The 18,904-nt window shown below is 45.4% G+C and overlaps 1 protein-coding gene across 2 annotated transcripts in view; it reads left to right on the forward strand.

Moving 5' to 3' along the window:
- The first annotated feature begins 3,572 nt into the window (after positions 1-3,572).
- The window catches only part of FCHSD2 (FCH and double SH3 domains 2), a 121,200-nt gene continuing 105,868 nt past the window's right edge, over positions 3,573-18,904 (forward strand). The window contains exons 1-2 of one of the 2 annotated variants that reach the window (XM_083855410.1): positions 3,573-4,134; positions 6,447-6,544. In XM_083855410.1, coding sequence (XP_083711536.1) covers positions 4,114-4,134; positions 6,447-6,544 — 119 coding nt within the window. In that variant the 5' untranslated portion in view covers positions 3,573-4,113. Of the gene's footprint in view, positions 4,135-4,701; positions 5,002-6,446; positions 6,545-18,904 lie in introns of those variants that run through there. The other variant, XM_083855409.1, reaches the window with a different exon arrangement.

The raw sequence follows: 18,904 nt of genomic DNA on the forward strand, positions 1-18,904 counted from the left end.
GCGGCTGCCCCTGGATCCCTGGCAGTGTCCAAGGCCAGATTGGGTGGGGCTTGAAGCACCCTGGAATAGTGGGAATTGTCCCTGCCCCTGGACAAGGACAGGGGTGGAACGAGACATTTTTTAAGGTTCCTTCCAACTAAACCATTCTGGGATTCTATGACATTCCTAAATATTCATATTTACTACAATTAAATATATTTCACATAGAAAGCTGACTTCCTTAGAGGAAGCTCCTCAGGAGCTGCTCTGCCGGCAGCCCCCTCCCTCCATGTTCTCTCCTAGTGAACAAACCCTTCTGCCAGGAACATTCCTGCCAGGTCAGCAGCAAAATCAGCATTATCAGCAGTGCCTTGGATCCGTGGCTGGAGAACCTGCTCTGCCCAGGCTCTGGCAGCTGGACCTGCCTTGTGTGTTTTACTCACTGATGCCTTGGGAAGGCTGACCCGAAACAGAGACTGGACAGAGCTAGAGAATAAAGCAGGTATTTATTGAAAAGTCTCCAGGATCCACCTTGGTCAGGACAGGGCCTGACCAGGGCTACACCCAAGGTGGACCCAAAACGGTCACAAAATGAGATCTTACATTTTTATAAGTTTTGGTCCATTTGCATATTGGGGTTTAGTTGTCCAGTTACAGCTTCAGGTTGTGAGGTCCCATCCTTCTTGTTCCTCCCTTCAGCCCACCCTTGTCTGCGCCGTTGGGCTGAAAGTTGTCCTTGATCTTCAGCAGAAAAAAACTTTGGTTTGTCTACCTACTCTGTGAAGAGAGCTCACCAGCACTTAATGTGAGGCTCAGAACTACACCTAAGCAGCACAGAATCTGAAAACATGAAAGCTAAAACTTAAGGCATCATCACGGGCCCAGCAGCAGGTTCCAACTCGCTGGATTCTGCTCGGAAGTGCATCCTGGCAGCCAAGGAACCCTCCAACACATCATGTTTTTTGGACTTAAAAAGCTTTAAACCGCTGCAGGGATTAAATTCAGATGTGAAGAATGAACAGGCCCAATGGGACAACAGAGCAGCCGCTCAGGAGCTGAGATCTGATGTGTTGCCTTTGCCTGATGATGGGAATCAAGAGAGCTCTGCTCCCTAAAGTTCCTCTCCAAATTTTGCTTTTATGGCTAAATTTTTTTTTCTTCTTCTGAATAAACTGCTGTTTTCAGTTGTGGCTTGTTACCATCAGCTGGAATTTGGCTCTTGGGGTTTCCAGCCTTGATGTCTCATCTCTGTTGGGGTTCCCTGAGAGGTGTGTATTGCTCTGGGACTGTATTCTGTACCCTCCTTCATAAAACATGAAATAAAGCAAAATGAACTGAACTGAGCTGAAATGAAATCAAATAGAGTGAAAATAAAATGAATTAAATTAAATAAACCAAAATTAAATTAAACAAAGCAAAATAAAATAAAGGTCAATAAAATATAAAATAATAACTGGTCTAGTAGAAGGTGTCCCTGCCCATGGCAGGGGTTGGAACTGGATGATCCTTAAGAATCCCTTCCAACTCAAACCATTCTGGAATTCCATGAGGCTCAACTGCCTTCAAGTCCTGCAATCTAAAAGGAGAAATTAAGGGATAAAGGCTCAGCATAAGCCAAACTCAAATTATGCTGTGAAAACAAGTATTTTGATAAAATATACAACACTTAGACACTTACACTATTGACTTTTTTATAATCTTTATTTCACATCCTTTTTTCCTCTATTATCAGCAGTATTATTAAGATGTGGAAGAGCCATAGGCAGCTACAAGAGGCAGCTCAATCAGGATTTATCATCTCAGATGCAAAATCCTCTAGGACTCACATCAAACCTGCAGCACTCCATGAGTCAGGCTTCAGGGAATCCGTGGTCAAACAGATAAAACATAATAATTCATGGAAGAGTACAAGCAAATAGTGGAAAAACAACTGCACGATAAGGGAGGATGATACATCTGCCTGCAGGTCTGGTACCTAAAATGCTTCTCAGTCCTGCATGCGGAAGTCTGGGCATGATTTTTTGAGCAACTTGGTCTAGTAGAAAGTGTCCTTGCCCATGGCAGGGGGTTGGAACTGGATGAGCTTTAAGGTGCAAACCATTCCATGAAGAGATGGACATGCAGATCCCATCCCCTTGCAGCCCTAATAGAGAGGTGCAATATATTTTCACAACATCAGCTGGTGCACCAGGTGTCACTAATCATTTCAAGTTTTCCAGGGAGAAAGAGTTAAGACTAATTAGCAGCACTAAATAAACTAACAGCTGGAGGGGAAAGTAGAATTTAAGTTGCATTTTAGTTTTAGGGGTGGTTAAAGCATCTTTAAAGGCGAGGGGTCATTTTCTGGGAGCTGGAGCAAAGCAGCCCATCAATAATGAAGGAGCCGGCGATGGAGCAGCGGCAGCAATGCTGGAGCACTTGGGAAAATGCAATTATGGGAATTGCCTGACGCTCTGCAAACTGCACCAGTAATTTGCTTAAGGGAAACAGCCAAATGCATGTTAATATTTCAAAGATTTTGTTGCAGCAGAACTAATAAGCACAGGCCAGGAATTTCAGTGCTGGGGAGGGGGGTTAAAACCCCAAAAGTACTTCTGATTAAGGGTTTTTAATTCACACCCAGTGGAACATGACAGGGCTGGGAGCATCACTTCTGCCTCATGGGCTCTCTGCATCTGCAATATCTGCAATGCTCAAGAATTCAGCTTTGTTTTCCTTTGGTTAAAACCAACCCTGTGCAAAGGCTCATGTCCAGGTGCTCTGCTCCCAGTGTGCTGCCCTTGGGATGCACCAGGATCTGGGTGCCAGCATCAAGGGATTCTCCAGCTGCTGTCAGGGGGTGATGGTCCCTCAGGCACTTCAGCTCAAGCCCAGCTCTTGCTGACAGCTCTTTTTGGGCAGCCTGGAAAGTGCTGGAGGGAAGCAGATGGCTGCTTTGTGCTGGGGAGCACCCCTGGAGTGTCACCAGCTGTGTCCTGCACCCCAATCCCAGTGTGTGGATCCTGCACTGGACTCATGCCTTGGAGGGCACTGCACTCCTCTGGGCACCTCCCTGAACCCCTGAGCACCCCAAAAGCATCCTGACCACTCCCTGTGTAACCCCCAGGGTGTGCCTCATGCACACCCTGCACCCTCTGTGTGCAAACCCCTTCACCTCTGTGCACTCCCTTGTGCAAACCCCAAACTCTTCGTGTACCCTCTTGTGCACCCCCTACACACCCCAGCACCCTCACTCTGCCCCGCTGTGCATCCCCCACACACCTGCATTGTACACACCCCTGCACATCCCAATAACCCCTTTTACACCCCTATGGTGCAAACCCCATTGTGCACACCGCACAGCCACATGCGCCCCATTGTGCACACCCCATTGTGGATACCCCATATACACCCCATTGTGCACACCCGTGCACGCCTTGTGCACACCCCATACGCACCTCCGTGCATCTCCATTGTGCACCCCCCTACACACGCCCATTGTGCACACCCCATAACCCCCCACTGTGCCCCCATTGTGTCCCCGTGGTGTCCCCACTGTGCCCCCATTGTGTCCCCTCGCTGCTCCCTCCCCTCCCGCCGCCGCCGCCCCCGTGGCGCCCCCCAGCGGCCGCCGCGCGCCCCCGCGCCCCGCGCGCGCGTTCCCGCCCCGCCCCTGCCCATGGCGGCCGCCGGGGGCGGTGCAGGGCCAAGGGGCGGCCGCTGGGGGGCGCGCGCGGCCCTCGCGCGCCTCTGGCGGCCTTGGTTTGTTGCTGCTTTTTCTTTTTTTTCTTTTTTTTTTTTTTCTCCTCCCTTTCTCCTTCCTCTTTTTATTTTCTTTTTTTCGCCGCACGTCTTTTCCCGAAGTCTCTCCCCGCTCTCCCTCCGCCGCCTCCTTTCCCTCGCCGTCTCCTCAGCGCCCAGACGCGGTTCCGCCGCCCGTGAGGAAGACGCGGCCTCCCCCCGCCCCGCCATCCCTCCCCGCCTCCCTCCCTCCCCTCCCCGCTCCTCCCGCCGACCGGGACTCGCCCCGAACCGGGAGGGGGACGCTCGCTGCCCGCTCCTCCTCCTCCTCCTGCTGCTCCTCCTCCTGCAGCGGGGGCCGCATCCTGCTGCCGGGGGGAGGGAATTGATGTGGATACCCAGCGCAGCACCACCATGCAGCCGCCGCCGAGGAAGGTGAGACCCCCGCCCGGCGCCCGCGGAGGGGCCGGGGGGCGGCCGGCGGTGGATCCGGGGGGGCTGCGGCGTGGGGTGGGGCGGGTTGGGGGCACGGAGCCGTGTGGGGGTCCGGGGGCGCGGGGAGGGGGGCGCAGGGTGGGCTGTGCGGGGGGGAGGCTGCGGGAAGGTTTGGAGGGGGAACGCCAGTGTTGGGAAGGGAGCGGGGGGCTGGGGGACTCTGGACAGGGTGGCCCTGCAAGGTGGGTCCTGGGGAAATGTCTGGGGGGGAATACTGGGGACTGGGCAGGGAGGGCCGGGGTGGCGGTGGGGTGGGATGGGTTGTAGTGAGCTCTGGAGGCAGGAGAGGGCAGGGATGGGGACGCGCTGTGAGGAGGATGGAGGGGCAGGGACCCCCATCTCCAGCGGGGCTCTCAGGGGAGAGGGAGGGCTGGGAGGGGGTCGGTGCCTGCGGAGGGCTGGGCTGCGGGGGGGAGGCGTTGGGGCTGTGCTGCTCCCGGGGTGCTGCCACGGGAGTTTTGGGGGCTCGCCTGGTGTGTGGGTGCCAGCGGCGGCGGGTTGGTTGTCTTGGGGAAGAAGGTCACGTCTGGAGTTGATCCAGGGACGCAGACTATCCCGGCGTGTGCCAGCAGCACACAGGAGAGAACACAGGAGCGGGGACAGCGGGAATTGTGCGGCGTTTTCACGCACGTTCCCACGTGCGATGGGAACAACCTGCGGCTGCAGCGGGGAGGCTCTTGGGTGACCCCGCGGCCCGTGGGGATGTGGGGTGCTGCCCACCGGGGGGACTGCTGTGGGAAAGGAGGCAAGCAGGAATGGAGATTGGGGATAAAGGCTGTGCCCGGTGTGGCTTGTCTGGGTGGGCAGGTTGGTATCTGGGGAGACCTGAGCTGTAGCGGGGGTCTTGAGCCGGTCGGGGGTGATTTCTGGGCTGGTCATTTTGGGGATCGTGCGGAATGCTGGGGCTGTGGGGAGAGGATGGAGAGGCTGCTCCTGTGCAGGCTCCGGGGGAAGGAGTTTGTGGAGCTGGGACCTGTGCCTGTTCCATGCCTGCTTTGGGGTGCTCCGGGCCGTGATGGTTTGCAGCCCCATGGAGATTTTCCGTGTGGCACTGGGATTTCTCCCTGGGGAGCGGAGATTACCCGGTTCTCCCATCAGGCAAACCCCTGCAGTAGTGACCAGGAGAGGAGGGAACATAAACAGGTTTCCCTTGTCATGCCCAGAGCTCCCCAGTAGCCCTGGCAGGCAGCTGCAGTGAAGGTCTCTCCGTGGCTCATTCCTGCCTCCCAGCCTCTTATTTTACGGGTGTACTCTGCTTTTGTCAAACAAAACCAATTTAATTTCATTTATTTCCATTTTAGTGGTGGTTTATTTTACATGTGTGCTGTTCTTTGCCGGTATTACTTCATTTATTTCCATTACCTGGGTTATGTCGTGTGGGTTTATTTATTTTGAGTTGGGCTTTTTTTATATACAGATAACCCCAAAAATGCTGGAAGTTTGCGTTTAAAATAGTCGCTTTTTCTCCTTAAAATCAGGGGCATACATGTGATTTATTTTTGTGGTGTCATGTGTGAAAAACTTGTCTTTATGTGATGTTGCCATTAAAGGGTGATTGTTGCTGGGACATGGTTTTCAGAGTTAAAATAGAGAAGCTGATGAGATCCAGGATTTTTTTTTTTTTTTTTTTTTTTTTTTTTTTTTTTTTTTTTTTTTTTTTTTTTTTTTTTTTGCCTGGTTAGTGAAGAAGAGGGAGATGGGTGCCCTGTTCCTCTCTGAATTTCTCATCCCTCTGCAGTAACAGTTTGGCATTTCTGTCCTCATGAATGCATAATGTGTTCAGAGATACTGGTGATCATTTTTTAGGCCGATATGCGGATTCCCTGTGATCACTAGAGGGCTTAAATGCCAAGACCTCTTCCTTTTATAAAAAACAAGAACAAAACAATTCTGAGGTTCCCTTCCAAACCCAAGTCATTCCCAATATCTGTGCCATTGGTGCTCTCTTCCCCAGATATTGGAATTTTAGCTGTGCAGAGTCACAAGGCTCAAAGGAAAACTACACCGGTACTAAAAAGGTAAAGCCAACCTTCTGAGGCCTTTTCCAGTTTGTTTGTTTTCTTGTTGAAATGTGACTTGAACTACAGAAAATATATGTGATCCTTGGGCTTGTTTGTTTTCCTGTTGAAATGTGACATGAACCACAGAAAATATAAGTGGTCTTTGGGCTTGTTTGTTTGTTTTCTTGTTGAAATGTGACTTGAACTACAGAAAATATAAATGGTCCTTGGGTTTGTTTGGGTCTTTTGTAGGTGAAAGTTACACAAGAGCTGAAGAACATTCAGGTTGAGCAGATGACAAAACTTCAGGCCAAGCATCAGGCAGAATGTGACCTACTGGAAGATATCAGGTAAGGCTACAGAAAATGTTACCAAAATTCCTTTAAGGTCCAGTTTTTGGAAGAACATTTGAGTTACAAAATTCAGGAACTGACGATGGAATTTCCTCTTTGGATTTCCTGCTTTTAGGCTGTTAAAGTTTTGACACAGCTGGAAATTATAACTGGAGCTAACACAATGCAAACCATTTTTTCTTCTCTTCAATGGGGGAAATGTTAAAAGAAACTCACAAACAACATCCAAAAAGCATCGGTCTTTTCAGCAATATTTATTTACATAATATTCTGAGACTTTGATTTACCAATTGTAAAGGGCTGCTAAAATTACTAAAATATTTTAAAGCCACTGATGATTTATGTCTCACTAGAGATAGCTTTGAAAAGCACTTTCAACCAGATTGCATTTTTTACCAGAAAGTTACAAGAAGATATTTGCATTTATAATTTAAAACTCTGCATGGGTTCAAAACAATCGAGAAAATCCACACGAGAGCAGTTGAGGGGGGTTTCATTATTCTTTTTACCTAATGTGATTTGCTTCTCCTGAAATTAAAGGTTTGCTTTTAACAATATATGGTGGGAGTGGTACCTGGCATTATATGGAGGATTAATCATTCAATTTCCTGTAAAATATTCAGCAGAAGTCCATTGCTGCCCTGCTCTTTCTGGCAGTGGCTAGTCCACGTGTTAATTATTTAAATGAGGTTTCCTGCTTGATGTTTATGTATTAAATTCAAGTGTTTGGCTTTGACAGATGAAGTTCTGTTTGTGTCACTATCAGGGTCCTCTACAAATCAAAATGTCAAGGCTGGAGCCTTTTTTCCCCCTGGGTTTTTTTTTTTTTTTGGGTGTTGAAACACTTTTTCTTTGCATGGGAAAGATCACAGCGTTCATTTCTTCAGATTAAGATTATTCTGGGGAGTGTGTGACTTGCAAATGCTGAGTAATAAGTAACAGACTGATCCAAGGAATTTTCCCCCCTTAGATGGAAACTTATTTTTAGAGCATCTAGGCCGGATACTGCTGTTCTAGCCCAGGTTTTGTTAGCAATTGCTGTTTTTCAGGACCTTAGGATCAGCCTTCAGTCTGTATTCTGCTGAAAGATGTCATAAGCCTGCGGATACAAACCCAGGAAAACGTGAAAATGTCAGCTTAAAATATTTTCCTTTAATATAATTTAATTTCTACAGTTAATTAAATTTCTGAATTTTAACACTGGGGATTAGGAAGCTGGGTTAATATATTTAATTCACTCCCATGGTCACTGAGTGTGTTCAGCACTCTGGTTGCAGAATTGCTGCGTGGATTTACAGATTAAACATTCTTTCACTGTGGGATGATGGGATGGAGTATGACAGCTCCATGGTGTTGGTGATTTGTTCAAATATTGGATAAGAGAATCAGAACCAGGGAATTTGGGGTTAAAAGCATTTGCTGAACAAGCCCTGATCTTGGTGTGTGAGGCAGAGAGAGGCCTTGAATTGGGAAGGGGGAAAGCTTTGGGGGCTCCATGGTGTTGGTCAGGGTGTGATGCTCCTGCGAGAAGTTGGGTGCCAACCTCACCCTAATATCCCCTGTAATTCATGGCTGGATTCAGGATATGCAGCCACTGTGGTTCCGGAGCGTTCCAGAAAGCTGGAACCACGCACAGGATCTTTCTGTCTCTGGAAGGAAGGTTTGTTTTTTATAGACAGCGCCCTGCTGTTATCCAGAAGTATGGAATTTGAGCAGAGTGCCATTTGTTTATCAAGACTCAGAAGACTTTGGGTCCTTTGGTAGCGTTTCTGAAGCTTTCAGGCACTGCAGGAGCACAACTTTGTACTCGGAATTCCAGAAACTGAAGTGCTGCAATGGCAACAGGAAACACTGAATCAGGGCTTGCAAACCAGTGATTAAAAATGCATGCTTGAAAAAGTTACTTTATTGTGAATAATTGCTTCATTTGTTGGCACACAAATGCAAGCATTCAAATCACATTTTTTTGTATCGCTTCAGTTGGGTTTTATGTGCAACTAAAGAGAAGTGATAGGAGGAAAAGATCAGAAAGTTCTCCAGCAAAATACATCTATTGTCTGGTGTATTAGCAGATGATTTTTGGCAGTCTACCAGCCCATAAAGCATGTTTGCAGTTCTAGCAGCTTTGATATCTTTATGCAAAACTGGGGATTCTTGGTCAGGGTTGAGGTATATGTGTGTAACTACCCTTTTCTTTCGGATGGCTTTTGACAGTATCTAAAATTCTAGTATTTATTTTAAAAAATACCAAATATTCATTTCAGTCTTAACAAACTGTGTTGTATTCTTCTGTGGAAGCTCAGCAGCACTAAAGCTGGAGTCTCTTTCCGTGACTTGACAAGACTCTAATAAAAAATGTGTTTGAAATGTGTCAGCAAATAGGTTTAAAAATACATTTCTGTGTTTATAATCTCTGTTTGGCTCTTCGTGTTGCATTTCTTCATGTTCAGTGACTGGGGAATTTGGGGAACAAGTGATTCAGGATGCTTTTAAGGTCTTTGGCTTACTTTTAGGCATGACATGTGTTTATCTTCTGTAGCTCACTAAAGCTATCTCATGCCTTCATGTGGGAGATCTGTGTTGGCATTACCATAAAAAAGGTTGTCTTTCTGCCAGTGGGATGGAGAAAAAGGTTTTTTCCTTGACAGGTAAATGTAGGTTATTTTGTTGCTGTGATCCAGAAACCCTTCAACATTTATGGCAAGGAGTCCTTCCCTCCATCCACACTGGCTGCTTTTAGGTCTATGAATGGCTGAATTTATCAGAGGCATTAGCAATATTCTTCTGTTTTATTTTGGTTTTAAGATTGCCTTATTTGACTGATGGTAGTAAGTCACAGCCAGGGTCTGCAGATGCTCTTGGTTTGGTGAGACACAGGGATGCTTTGCTTTCGTGTGTGTACCAGTGCCTGCAGAATTGTAAAGAACTCTGTATGATTCACATTTTAATTCAACTTGGCATTTCTGTGAGGTATTTATGTGCTACAGACTTCATAAACTCATTAAGTGATAATTGCTTTACATTAAACGTTGGGTCTTGCTTTTTCAAAGGCTTGGGGTCTGCTTTTCCAAAGCACTTGTTATGGCCTTTCAGGTTTTCCTGAGGTATCCTAAATGTCCTTTTTAAAACTTCTTCACCTTGGTGTTTGGCTAGAGAGAATGAAGCTGTGCTTATGTGTCTGTTTTAACTTTATTCTGGACTAAAGATGTAGGGCCAGGTCCGCTAATTCTGCTGCCAGCACAGGGTGAGTTCTGTGGATCAGAGCAGTCACCCACCTGAAATCAAACCTTCCCTGGCCTTTTCTCCCAGTTTTTTTGGTAAATCCAGTCCCCGGTCCAGTGTGGCATAAGAGGGAGGAGGAATGATGAGTACCTGAGGAAGGAGAGGGAAAGCAAAGCTGCTCAACAGCAGCCCAGGTTCACACGGGTTTAAAGTCACTGTGTAACCCCAGCCTGATGCTCCTGTGGAAGGCACAGCTGCTGCTTTGTGAGTTACTGCTCTGGAAAATTCACCTTATTTAAGTCTTAACTCGTTTTGGCTGTCTGGATGTGTTGATCTACGTTGCTTCATCCTTTTAAGTCGTTTGAAATGAGATGTAAAGATTGCCTGATTTCTGGCTGAGAAGGAGGAACAATACAGTCCTTTCATTTGTTGGCTCCTGAATTTAAATTTTTTCAGGTTTTTTTTTACGTTCATAGTTTAAAAGGAATTGTCAAAAAGACAGGCTCACAATCTACTGGTGCTCCTGATAGGGATGCAAATCTATTTACAAATACTTCCTTCTGTTTCCTTCCCTCTTCTGTCCTTGTGGTTTCTACCTCCTGACATTTTCTTTTTTATAAAGCTGCATTTCTCTGTGTCATTCACCTTTCTCCTGCTGCTGCCTTGCCTTTGTGGGGTGTCCTTGTGGGTCCCTTCCAGCTCAGAATATTCTGTGATTTTCTATCTTCCATCCTCTCCTCCAAAGCTCTGCCTTCTGACCATTCCTTCTCCCTTCCAATTTGTCAATTTTTTTTTTTTTTTTTTTTTTTTTTTTTTTTTTTTTTTTTTTTTTTTCTGCCCAGGTGCTTCATCTCCTCCCTTTATCCAGTTCTGATCTTGTGAATTTTAACTAGTTCTCTATTCCTGAGATTCTTTCCTGTTTAATGTTCAGCAGAGTTACTGAAGATGTGTTAAGCCGAATGGGGAGATCTTGTGGCTCTTCCTTCCCAATCTGAGGCCTTCCCTGTTTTGGATGCTGTTGCTGGGCCGTCCCTCCTGCAGGTTGTGAGGGAATCAGTAATTCCAGGGCAGGATTTGTGTTTCTGTGCCCAGGATGAGGACAGAGAACTCCTTTGATGCCTCAGCCTGTCATAACAAGCCAGAACGAGCAGCACAGATACTTAAAAAAAGAAAGTAAAAGTATGAATGAATTTACATCCGTAGCCAGCCAGTTCCTGCTCGTTTTAACATGTCATTTTCTGTGCTCAATTATGCTCTGTGGAAGCTTTTGCTGTTGGATATACTTTGTACTCCCTGGTGGAATTTGTGCTCCTGGAATCTGGCTGGCTGTGTTGGCAGGTTCCTGATAAGGTTTATGGCAGCTGGGGCTGAGTCTGGAGCAGAGACCAGCAGCAGTTCCACTTTTAAATACAGCAAATCTACAAGATCCCTTCAAAGATTCTGTGTTAGGGCAGAGCCTTGTGGAGCTGTGGAAGGAGGAGCAGATGGAGAAAAAAGCTGTAAAATAATCTGTATTTACATGTGTGTGTAGCCATATGTATTAGAATTCCGTAAGAGATTCTGAATAATTTGAAGAAATCTCTGCTTTTCCTGCCCCTAGGCACGGAGGTGGTGAGGAGTTTACCTTTCTTCCTGTTCTTTCCAGTCTCCAGCTGCAGGGAATGCAATTTATTTGGATACTCCTAAACCTGGGCTCCAGAGCATGTTTGCCTCTGGCTAGTTGGTGTCTGATAAAGCCCCTTTTTAAAAAATTCATCTATCCACAAGCAAGTCCATCTCTTTTTTCCCTTTCTCCTGCTGAGAAATGTGTCCTTCGTTTTTCCTTCAAGGTCATCCCCTGCATTCAGCAGATGCAGTTCTTGCCTCTGGTGTTTGGGGCTTTATTTAAGTAGGAGCAGAGTGATTTGCTGTGCTTACAGGTTCTGAAAGCTGCAACCTACCAAAGTGGAAAGCAGCAGAAGAATCAGAAAAATTCCCAAAGACAATGTGCAAAATGTTATTTTTTTTCTGGGTTTGACTAACACTTGAGGCTTTCGTGTGACTGGAATATTTATTTCTTTAAAACTTTAAATTTTCTTATGAGCTGATGACATTTCTTTCCTCTTGGGTTGATCTTTCTCACCACTAGTGATGATTGTGACTTTATTTTGTACTTGCAGTTTTTTTCCCAGGCTCTGCTAATTAATTGAGGACACACAATTCTTTGCTGTAAGACTAAATAAGCAGAAATTTCAGAATTTTGGAGGAAAGTTGGTGCAGTTACTTCTAAATAATATTCCATACAAAGATACCACAGAATCTGTGGTCTGGGCACGTTACCTATAATTAGGCAGGGCTTTAATGAGATGCTCACATTCTTGATGGAATTAAAATCTGGTGATGTTTTGACTGGAACTGTTTGAGGGAAGCTTGGAATGTGCTTTAAAAAAAGCTGCTGCCTACTGGGTGTGGAAATCCAAGTTCTGGGCAAAAAAAAAAAAGAAGAGTTTTAGTGTAAACATGGCCACAGTGTAATGATTCAGGCCTGTCTTGGCACAGTGGAATTGAGAAATGGACCACATTCCTTTTTTTTTAATCCCTGACATACAAAAATTAATGGATCTCCTGCTTAGTATTTCTGAGTACTTTTCAACTGGTGAAAGTTAAATAATCAAAAGATGACTTTTTTGTTTGCTTTTTTGTAGCAGAACTAATAGTGTAAAAAATGCCCAACAAACCATTTCTCACATCAGAATGAAAATTCTTTTTTGTTCCTAATTTTTTTTTCTCTGAGGTTTGCATTTGAATGAGCTCTTTTTTCTTAAAGCAATTCCAACACACTCTCTGGAAGTCTGGTTTTTACGGACTTTCAGGAGAACCTGGGCTTGTTCTGTTAAGATGTGGTGTGAGTTTGTCTTCCAAGCCATAATAAGAGCATTTGAGTTCTGAGTACAACTCCTTGCCAAAAGTTGCATTTTCACTTTTGACTCGTGCCCCGTTTTTAAGAACAAAGTCTTTAGTTTGCAGAAAGTCGTGTGGGTTTGGTATTTTTTTTTTCCCTGAATTTTATCCGAGCATGGCTTTTCCTGGAGCGAACTCTTGTTTTTCACCACGATGTTACTTGGCAGAGCTCTGGGAAACCAGCAGCTGCCATGAAGTCCTGTAAAGTTGCCTTTGCTACAGATTTTAATGGGGACAATTGCAATGTGTATTACTAAAATATATGGCACAGGGTAGTTCTAAAGGAACAAAAAGCTCTTCCTTTGATCCACTTGTTCAAACTAAAGGTGCTTCTTGGTTTTTCTTTCTTCTTCATCACATCACTTCTGTGGTGAAGGCTTTCCCTCGAGGCTTTTCATCCCAGCTGTTATTGCAAACCCCTGTGTATAAGGGGAATTGAAGGCGTTGGGGACATCCCACAAACCTCACTGTGTTGGATAAGCTGTGCTGGAAAGAGGAAGAGCATTCTTCCCATTCCAGGCACAGTCAGTGTGGCCTGGACTGATTTCCTATTGGTGGTGTGTTGTCACAGAGTCGTGGAATATCCTGATGGAATGGGCCCATCAGGATCATCCAGTCCAGCTCCTGGCCCTGCACAAACTCCCCCCTGTGCCTGAGGGCATTGTCCAAAGGCTTCTTGAAGTCAGGCTTGGTGCTGTCACCATTCCCTGGGGAGCCTGTTCAGTGCCTGATCACCCTTTGGGGGCAAAGCCACGTCCCAGTATCCAGCCTCAGCCTTTTATTCTGTTTAGTTTGGTGCCAAAAGGTTTATTTTGCAGGTTTTGCTGCCTTTGCCAATATCCCATCAGGAGACCTCTGAAGTCTTGTGCCTTTTCAATGCTAGCATCCTGAAAAACTATGGGAATGGGGTTACCAAATCCTACAGCATGTAAATATTCCTTGTAGGGGAGGCAGAGGTAACCAGAAAGGTTGTGGGTTTGTCTTGTTGGTTTGTACCATGATACCGATGTACCGTGGTTATCTTGGCTGCAGAGAGCTTGGTGTCCTGATTTTTCTTGTCATTCCCAGCTGGTCCTTGAGATCAGCCTCTCCTGCTCCCAGTGAACTTTTGACCCACCTGATATGTTATCTTATATGTGGTGAATTTGGTTTTCTGATGAATATGCATCTCATTTTTAAATTTTTTTTCTTAGTAAAATCAATGACCTTGTTTAATCATCTTGATTGCTTTCTGCATAAGAAAGCACACAGAAAAGGTGTTCTGCATTTATACTTCTAAAAACTGGCAGTTGAAAAAAGGTTAAAACCTTATCAAACCTGAGTTGCTCTGGTCAAATGTTTGCAGTATAAACTGGTTTGTAATGACTCAACGCGCTGCTTTTCTGACTGGTTTTTATAGTAGGTTTTTAAAATTTAATAACATTTTTCCAAAATAGACAGTAGGAATGTATCAATTTGGGGGTTTGTTATTGACTTCAAGCTTGTAAGTGTTGAATTGTGTTTATTTATGGAGCAAATACAATATTTCCAATTAAAACTTGAGGAAAAAGAGGGAAGGTATTGAATTAATGGTTGTAAGTCTTGGGTTGTGTTTATTTAGGAAGCAAATGGAATATTTCCAATTGAAACCCGAGGAAAGAGAGCAACTAAAAAAACAATCTATTGAAATCTAGCTTTTTTTTTTTTTTTTTTTCCCTGTGTGCTACTGTAAGCGCGGAGATTCCATTCTCAGACTTTTAAAATTATTCATAACCTTCGGAGCCGCTCCTTCTAAGAGCCTTTGGAGTTATTTTAAGCGTTCCTTTCTTTGTGCCACTGTGAGAACAGTTTGGGCCGATCCCCAGTGGCTCTGAGGAGGTTGTTCACACACTCCTCTGTCCTCCTGCGCCGGCTCCACCAAACATCCTTTTAATGAGACAGACAAAACGCGCTGGTGTCTAATTTTATGAGCACAGCTCAGCCATGCAGAAGACTTTCGAAGATTTATGGTGGTAAAGCCACTAAGTATAGTGATTTCTAGCCAGATGCAGGCCAGTGTTAGTGGGGAAAATGTTGGCACTTATGGCCATGTTTAAATACACGCAAATCCTGAGCATAAATAAGATTTTTTGAGGGGGCTCTGCTGTGTTCTGTTTGCATTTTTGAAGGGAAAAAAAAAAAAAAGGAGGCAAAAAACTGAGCAAGCCACATTTTTTCTTGAGGGTATGATACTCTGAGATGAGCTCAGATCAGAAGTGCCTTTAAGGATCTTTTGAATGTAAGAATGAATCATCTATTTGTAGAATGATTTTGGTTGGGAGGTAGATGTTCAAACTCATCCAGTGCCGCCCCCTACCATGGGCAGGGACACCTTCCACTATCCCAGGTTGCTCCAAGCCCTGTCCAGCCTGGCCTTGGACACTTCCAGGGATCCAGGGGTATCCCCAGTTTCTCTGGACACCCTGTGCCAGGGCCTCCGCACCCACCCACCCAGGGAACAATTCCTTCCCAATATCCCATTTAATCCTACCCTCTGGATGGCCCTGTCCTTCCATTGTGTCAACTGCACTGCTCAGCTTGGCATCGTCTGCAAACTGGAAATTTGAGAAATCACTTAACTGTATAAAAGGTGAAATTACTGTCCTTTTATTTCAGGGTTTGAGAGCGACAGAGATGAGGGGCTGAAGTTCTTGAAAAATGAAGTAGAATTGACCCCTATTTTTCAGTCTTTCAGCAGGGAGTGAAATAGTTGTAATCTCTTGACATAATTGAGAATTTCTGTCTTGAAACATTGCCATGTGTTAGGCTGCTGAATTTCTGTTAATGTTTGACCTGAAAATCATTGTCTTCCCATCCTAAAGCCAGGCAGAGGCAGAATAGACAAGCTGGATTGCCTTGTGAATTAAAAAGAATATTCAGAAAAGCAATAATAGGCAGTGTTACGGTGTCTTGATTTCCAGCAGCTGCTTTTCATAGTCCTGGTGTGTTCCCAGCCTGGTTTTAGTCTCTTATCTATAAATGTACTTTGCTCATTTTCAGCTGTTTTGCCACTGGTGAGAAAGGGCGTAGATGGCAGTGGCTTCCCACATTATTTTCATGTGCTTGTTGTTTATGAAGTTTTCTTTCATGTTAATTGATTTTGTGTGATTGTTCCTAATTATATCTCTGTGATCTGAGCTGGCTGAGTATAAGAGGACAAGTATATATCACTGCCTAGTAAGATCTGATTCAGAAAGAGGTCCTGCTTTTCAGTTCCTCTTTGTCTTCTCATTCTTCCTCTGTTCTTCTCAACTCTGTTCAGCCAGAGTTGTGTGAGGAGGGACAAGACAGGGAACGACTGGAGAGGATCCAGCAGAGGCTACAAAGATGATGAGGGTCAGGAGCACCTCACGTATGGGGAAAGGCTGAGGGAACTGGGCTGTTCAGCCTCCAGAACAGACCGCTGAGAGAGGATCTTACCAATGCATACAAATATTTTCAGGCCAGGTGCCAAGAGGATGGGGCCAGACTCTTTCCAGTGACAGGACAAGGGGCAACGGGCACAAACTGGAATGCAGGAAGTTGCCCTTGAATATGAGGAAAAAAACTACTGTGAAGTGACAGAGCACATGGAGGAGGCTGCTCAGAGAGGTTCTGAATCTCCTTCCCTGGGCTTATTCAAAACTGCTCTGGGTGAACCTGCTTTGGCAGGGGGCTGGACTGGGGGGTCTCTAGAGGTCACTTCCAGCCCCAGCCATTCCATGGTTGTGTGATTTGTGTGAAGTGATGAGAGGAAAATCACAAGGGTGGTTTTTTTGTTTGTTTTTGTTTTTCACATGAGTCACAGCAAAGCCCAAACCTTTGAATTTCACTAACTTTAGTGAACCAGCTCCTGTGGCATTGGTTTTAGGTGGTAAACTTAAGATACTTCACCGTATCAACAATAGCAGGATGCCCTTTAAAAGTAGATTTGCCTCCAGGTCACACCTGAAAAGACCATCTCATCCAACCCCACAAGGCAAGGGGAACCTGGATGAAGTTACCTCACATCTGTATCTTGAAAACCTCCACACTGGGGACTCTACGCATCTCTTGGGAGGTTGTTCCAGAGACTGTTGCTTTCTTTCAAAAATGTGGGCATTTGGGAGCAAAAGATTCAAGGCTCATGATTGGATTTGCTCTGGATCTCTGAGCAATCTCATCTTTTCTGTGCAGTTAAAAGAACATCAGTTGTCTGTGTAGCAAAAAGTTAGTATTTTTGGGGTACTTGTACAATTAGTGTCTTTGGGATTGTTAGTGGGCCTTGCAGCTATTCCTTGTATCCCACATTTCCCTCCCAGTAATAGAAAAGAGATGAGAGAAAAGTAATTCCTGCAGTTGCAGTAAGACTGGTTTGTATCTCCTTCTTAGTTCTTTTCTGTGTGTTTCAAATCAAAGCAAAAGCTCAGAACTGTAACAGTGTGGGAGGTGTTGAGTCTCTCGAATCACTATAAATAGTGGCAGACTTGGGAGGACTTGGGAAAGCTTGGGAAGTGCACTAGTTCTCTTTGGGAATCTCTTTTTTTTTTTTTTTTTCCCTCTGATGTACAGGCTTTCAAGGGAGCATCTGCCTAAAACCTTCTGATTTGGCTGAATGTATGCAGAACTTGAATGATGTGCATTATGTTCAAATAGGTTAAAATGCAAACAAACTTCTTCTAGATGTTGTTCATCTGTATTTGTATTAATTGATGTTAAAGCAGATTGTAGTTAATTGCTATGAGCTAATCAGCTGCATAGAAAACAAAGAAGGCCCTATATTCTAGCTTTTCTAAGCATTTGAAGCTTAAGCTTTTCTGCTGAGGAGGTGAATGTAATCTTTGTGATTACAGGAGTTTTTAGTTTAGAAATATACAGAATTTTGATTGTAGTATCCAAAGAGTGGTTGAAGTTGGTTTTACAGTCTGCCTGTTGTTGGTGAAAAGTGGCTGAAGCTGATCCCTAATGCCAGAGGAGCTGAATCCTCTGTTTGTCTGTTGGGCTTTTGGTACTCAAGAAATAATATTAAAAACTTGTGTAAAGACTTTGATCATTCTCTAATGAGTCGCTGATAAAAATGTCCTTTAATTCTTTGTCTGCACGTGCTTCCTGTGTGCTCCCTCTTCTTTCTCTCTTCCTTTCCATCCTAACGAAGAACAACGCAAGGAGGAGCGAAGGTACTTTTCTTTTCCCTGAAGCTGAGTGTGGCTGTGTTATTATTCCCGATTTCCTGGGGAGACTTGGACTTGTGACTTGCGTGTCCTGCAGCCAAGGTTTGCTGTTCCTGCGGGGCTCTGCTGTGCCTCAGGAATGCGGCTGTCACGGCGCTCTTTGTTCCCGGGTTTGGGGTGGTGTTTGGAACACCCCGGGCCCGGGTTATGAAGTGCCTCGAGCTTTGATCTGCCCTGAGAAGCTCCTTTGAGTTGGTGGGGGTGCTTTGATGTTCTCTGCTCGCTGGCTGCCAAGTCCTTCTGGTGGAGGTGCAGTGCGGAGCTGTTGTCCAGTTGGGAACCAAGACCTCATCTCTCCAGGCACCCAAACACTTCTTTATTCTCAGGGAGCAAATGGATCTCTCTGCTGGAGCAGTTTGTCCGTTGTAGTTGTGATTTTTTTTTTTGTTCTAAATTTAGCAGGTTAGCTCAATACTGTGCTAGAGGAGGGTTGGGCCCTTTTGTTGACACAGCTCACTGGATGTTTGAAATGCCTTTTGCCTTCTCTGCACCCAGCTGTGCTGCTGAACTGGCAGCCCAGAGGGAAAGGCTGGGAGAATTGAGATTGTTCAGCTTGGAAAAGAGAAGCTTCAGGGTGACTTAATTGCCCATTCCAGGACTTGAAAGGAACCCATAAGAAAGATGGAGAGGGACTTCAGAAAAGGGCATGGAATGCCAGGACAAGTGGCATGACTTCAGACTGCTAAAGAGCAGAGGTGATTGGGTTTGGGAGGAAAGTTCTTCCCTGTGAGGGTGGGGAGGCCCTGGCACAGGGTGCCCAGAGAAGCTGTGGCTGCCCCTGGATCCCTGGCAGTGTCCAAGGCCAGGTTGGATGGGGCTTGAAGCAGCCTGGGACAGTGGAAGGTGTCCCTGCCCATGGCAGGGGGTGGGACTAATGATCTTTCAAATCCCTTCCCACCCAAACCATGCTGTGAGTCTGTGATTCTATACAAAACCTTTATTAACAGCCCTGTTCTGGTTATACTGGAGCTCAGGAGAAATTGTTTTA

The sequence above is a fragment of the Zosterops lateralis genome (assembly GCF_965231275.1).
Source record: "Zosterops lateralis genome assembly, chromosome: 2".
NCBI classification, from domain to species: Eukaryota; Metazoa; Chordata; class Aves; order Passeriformes; family Zosteropidae; genus Zosterops; species Zosterops lateralis.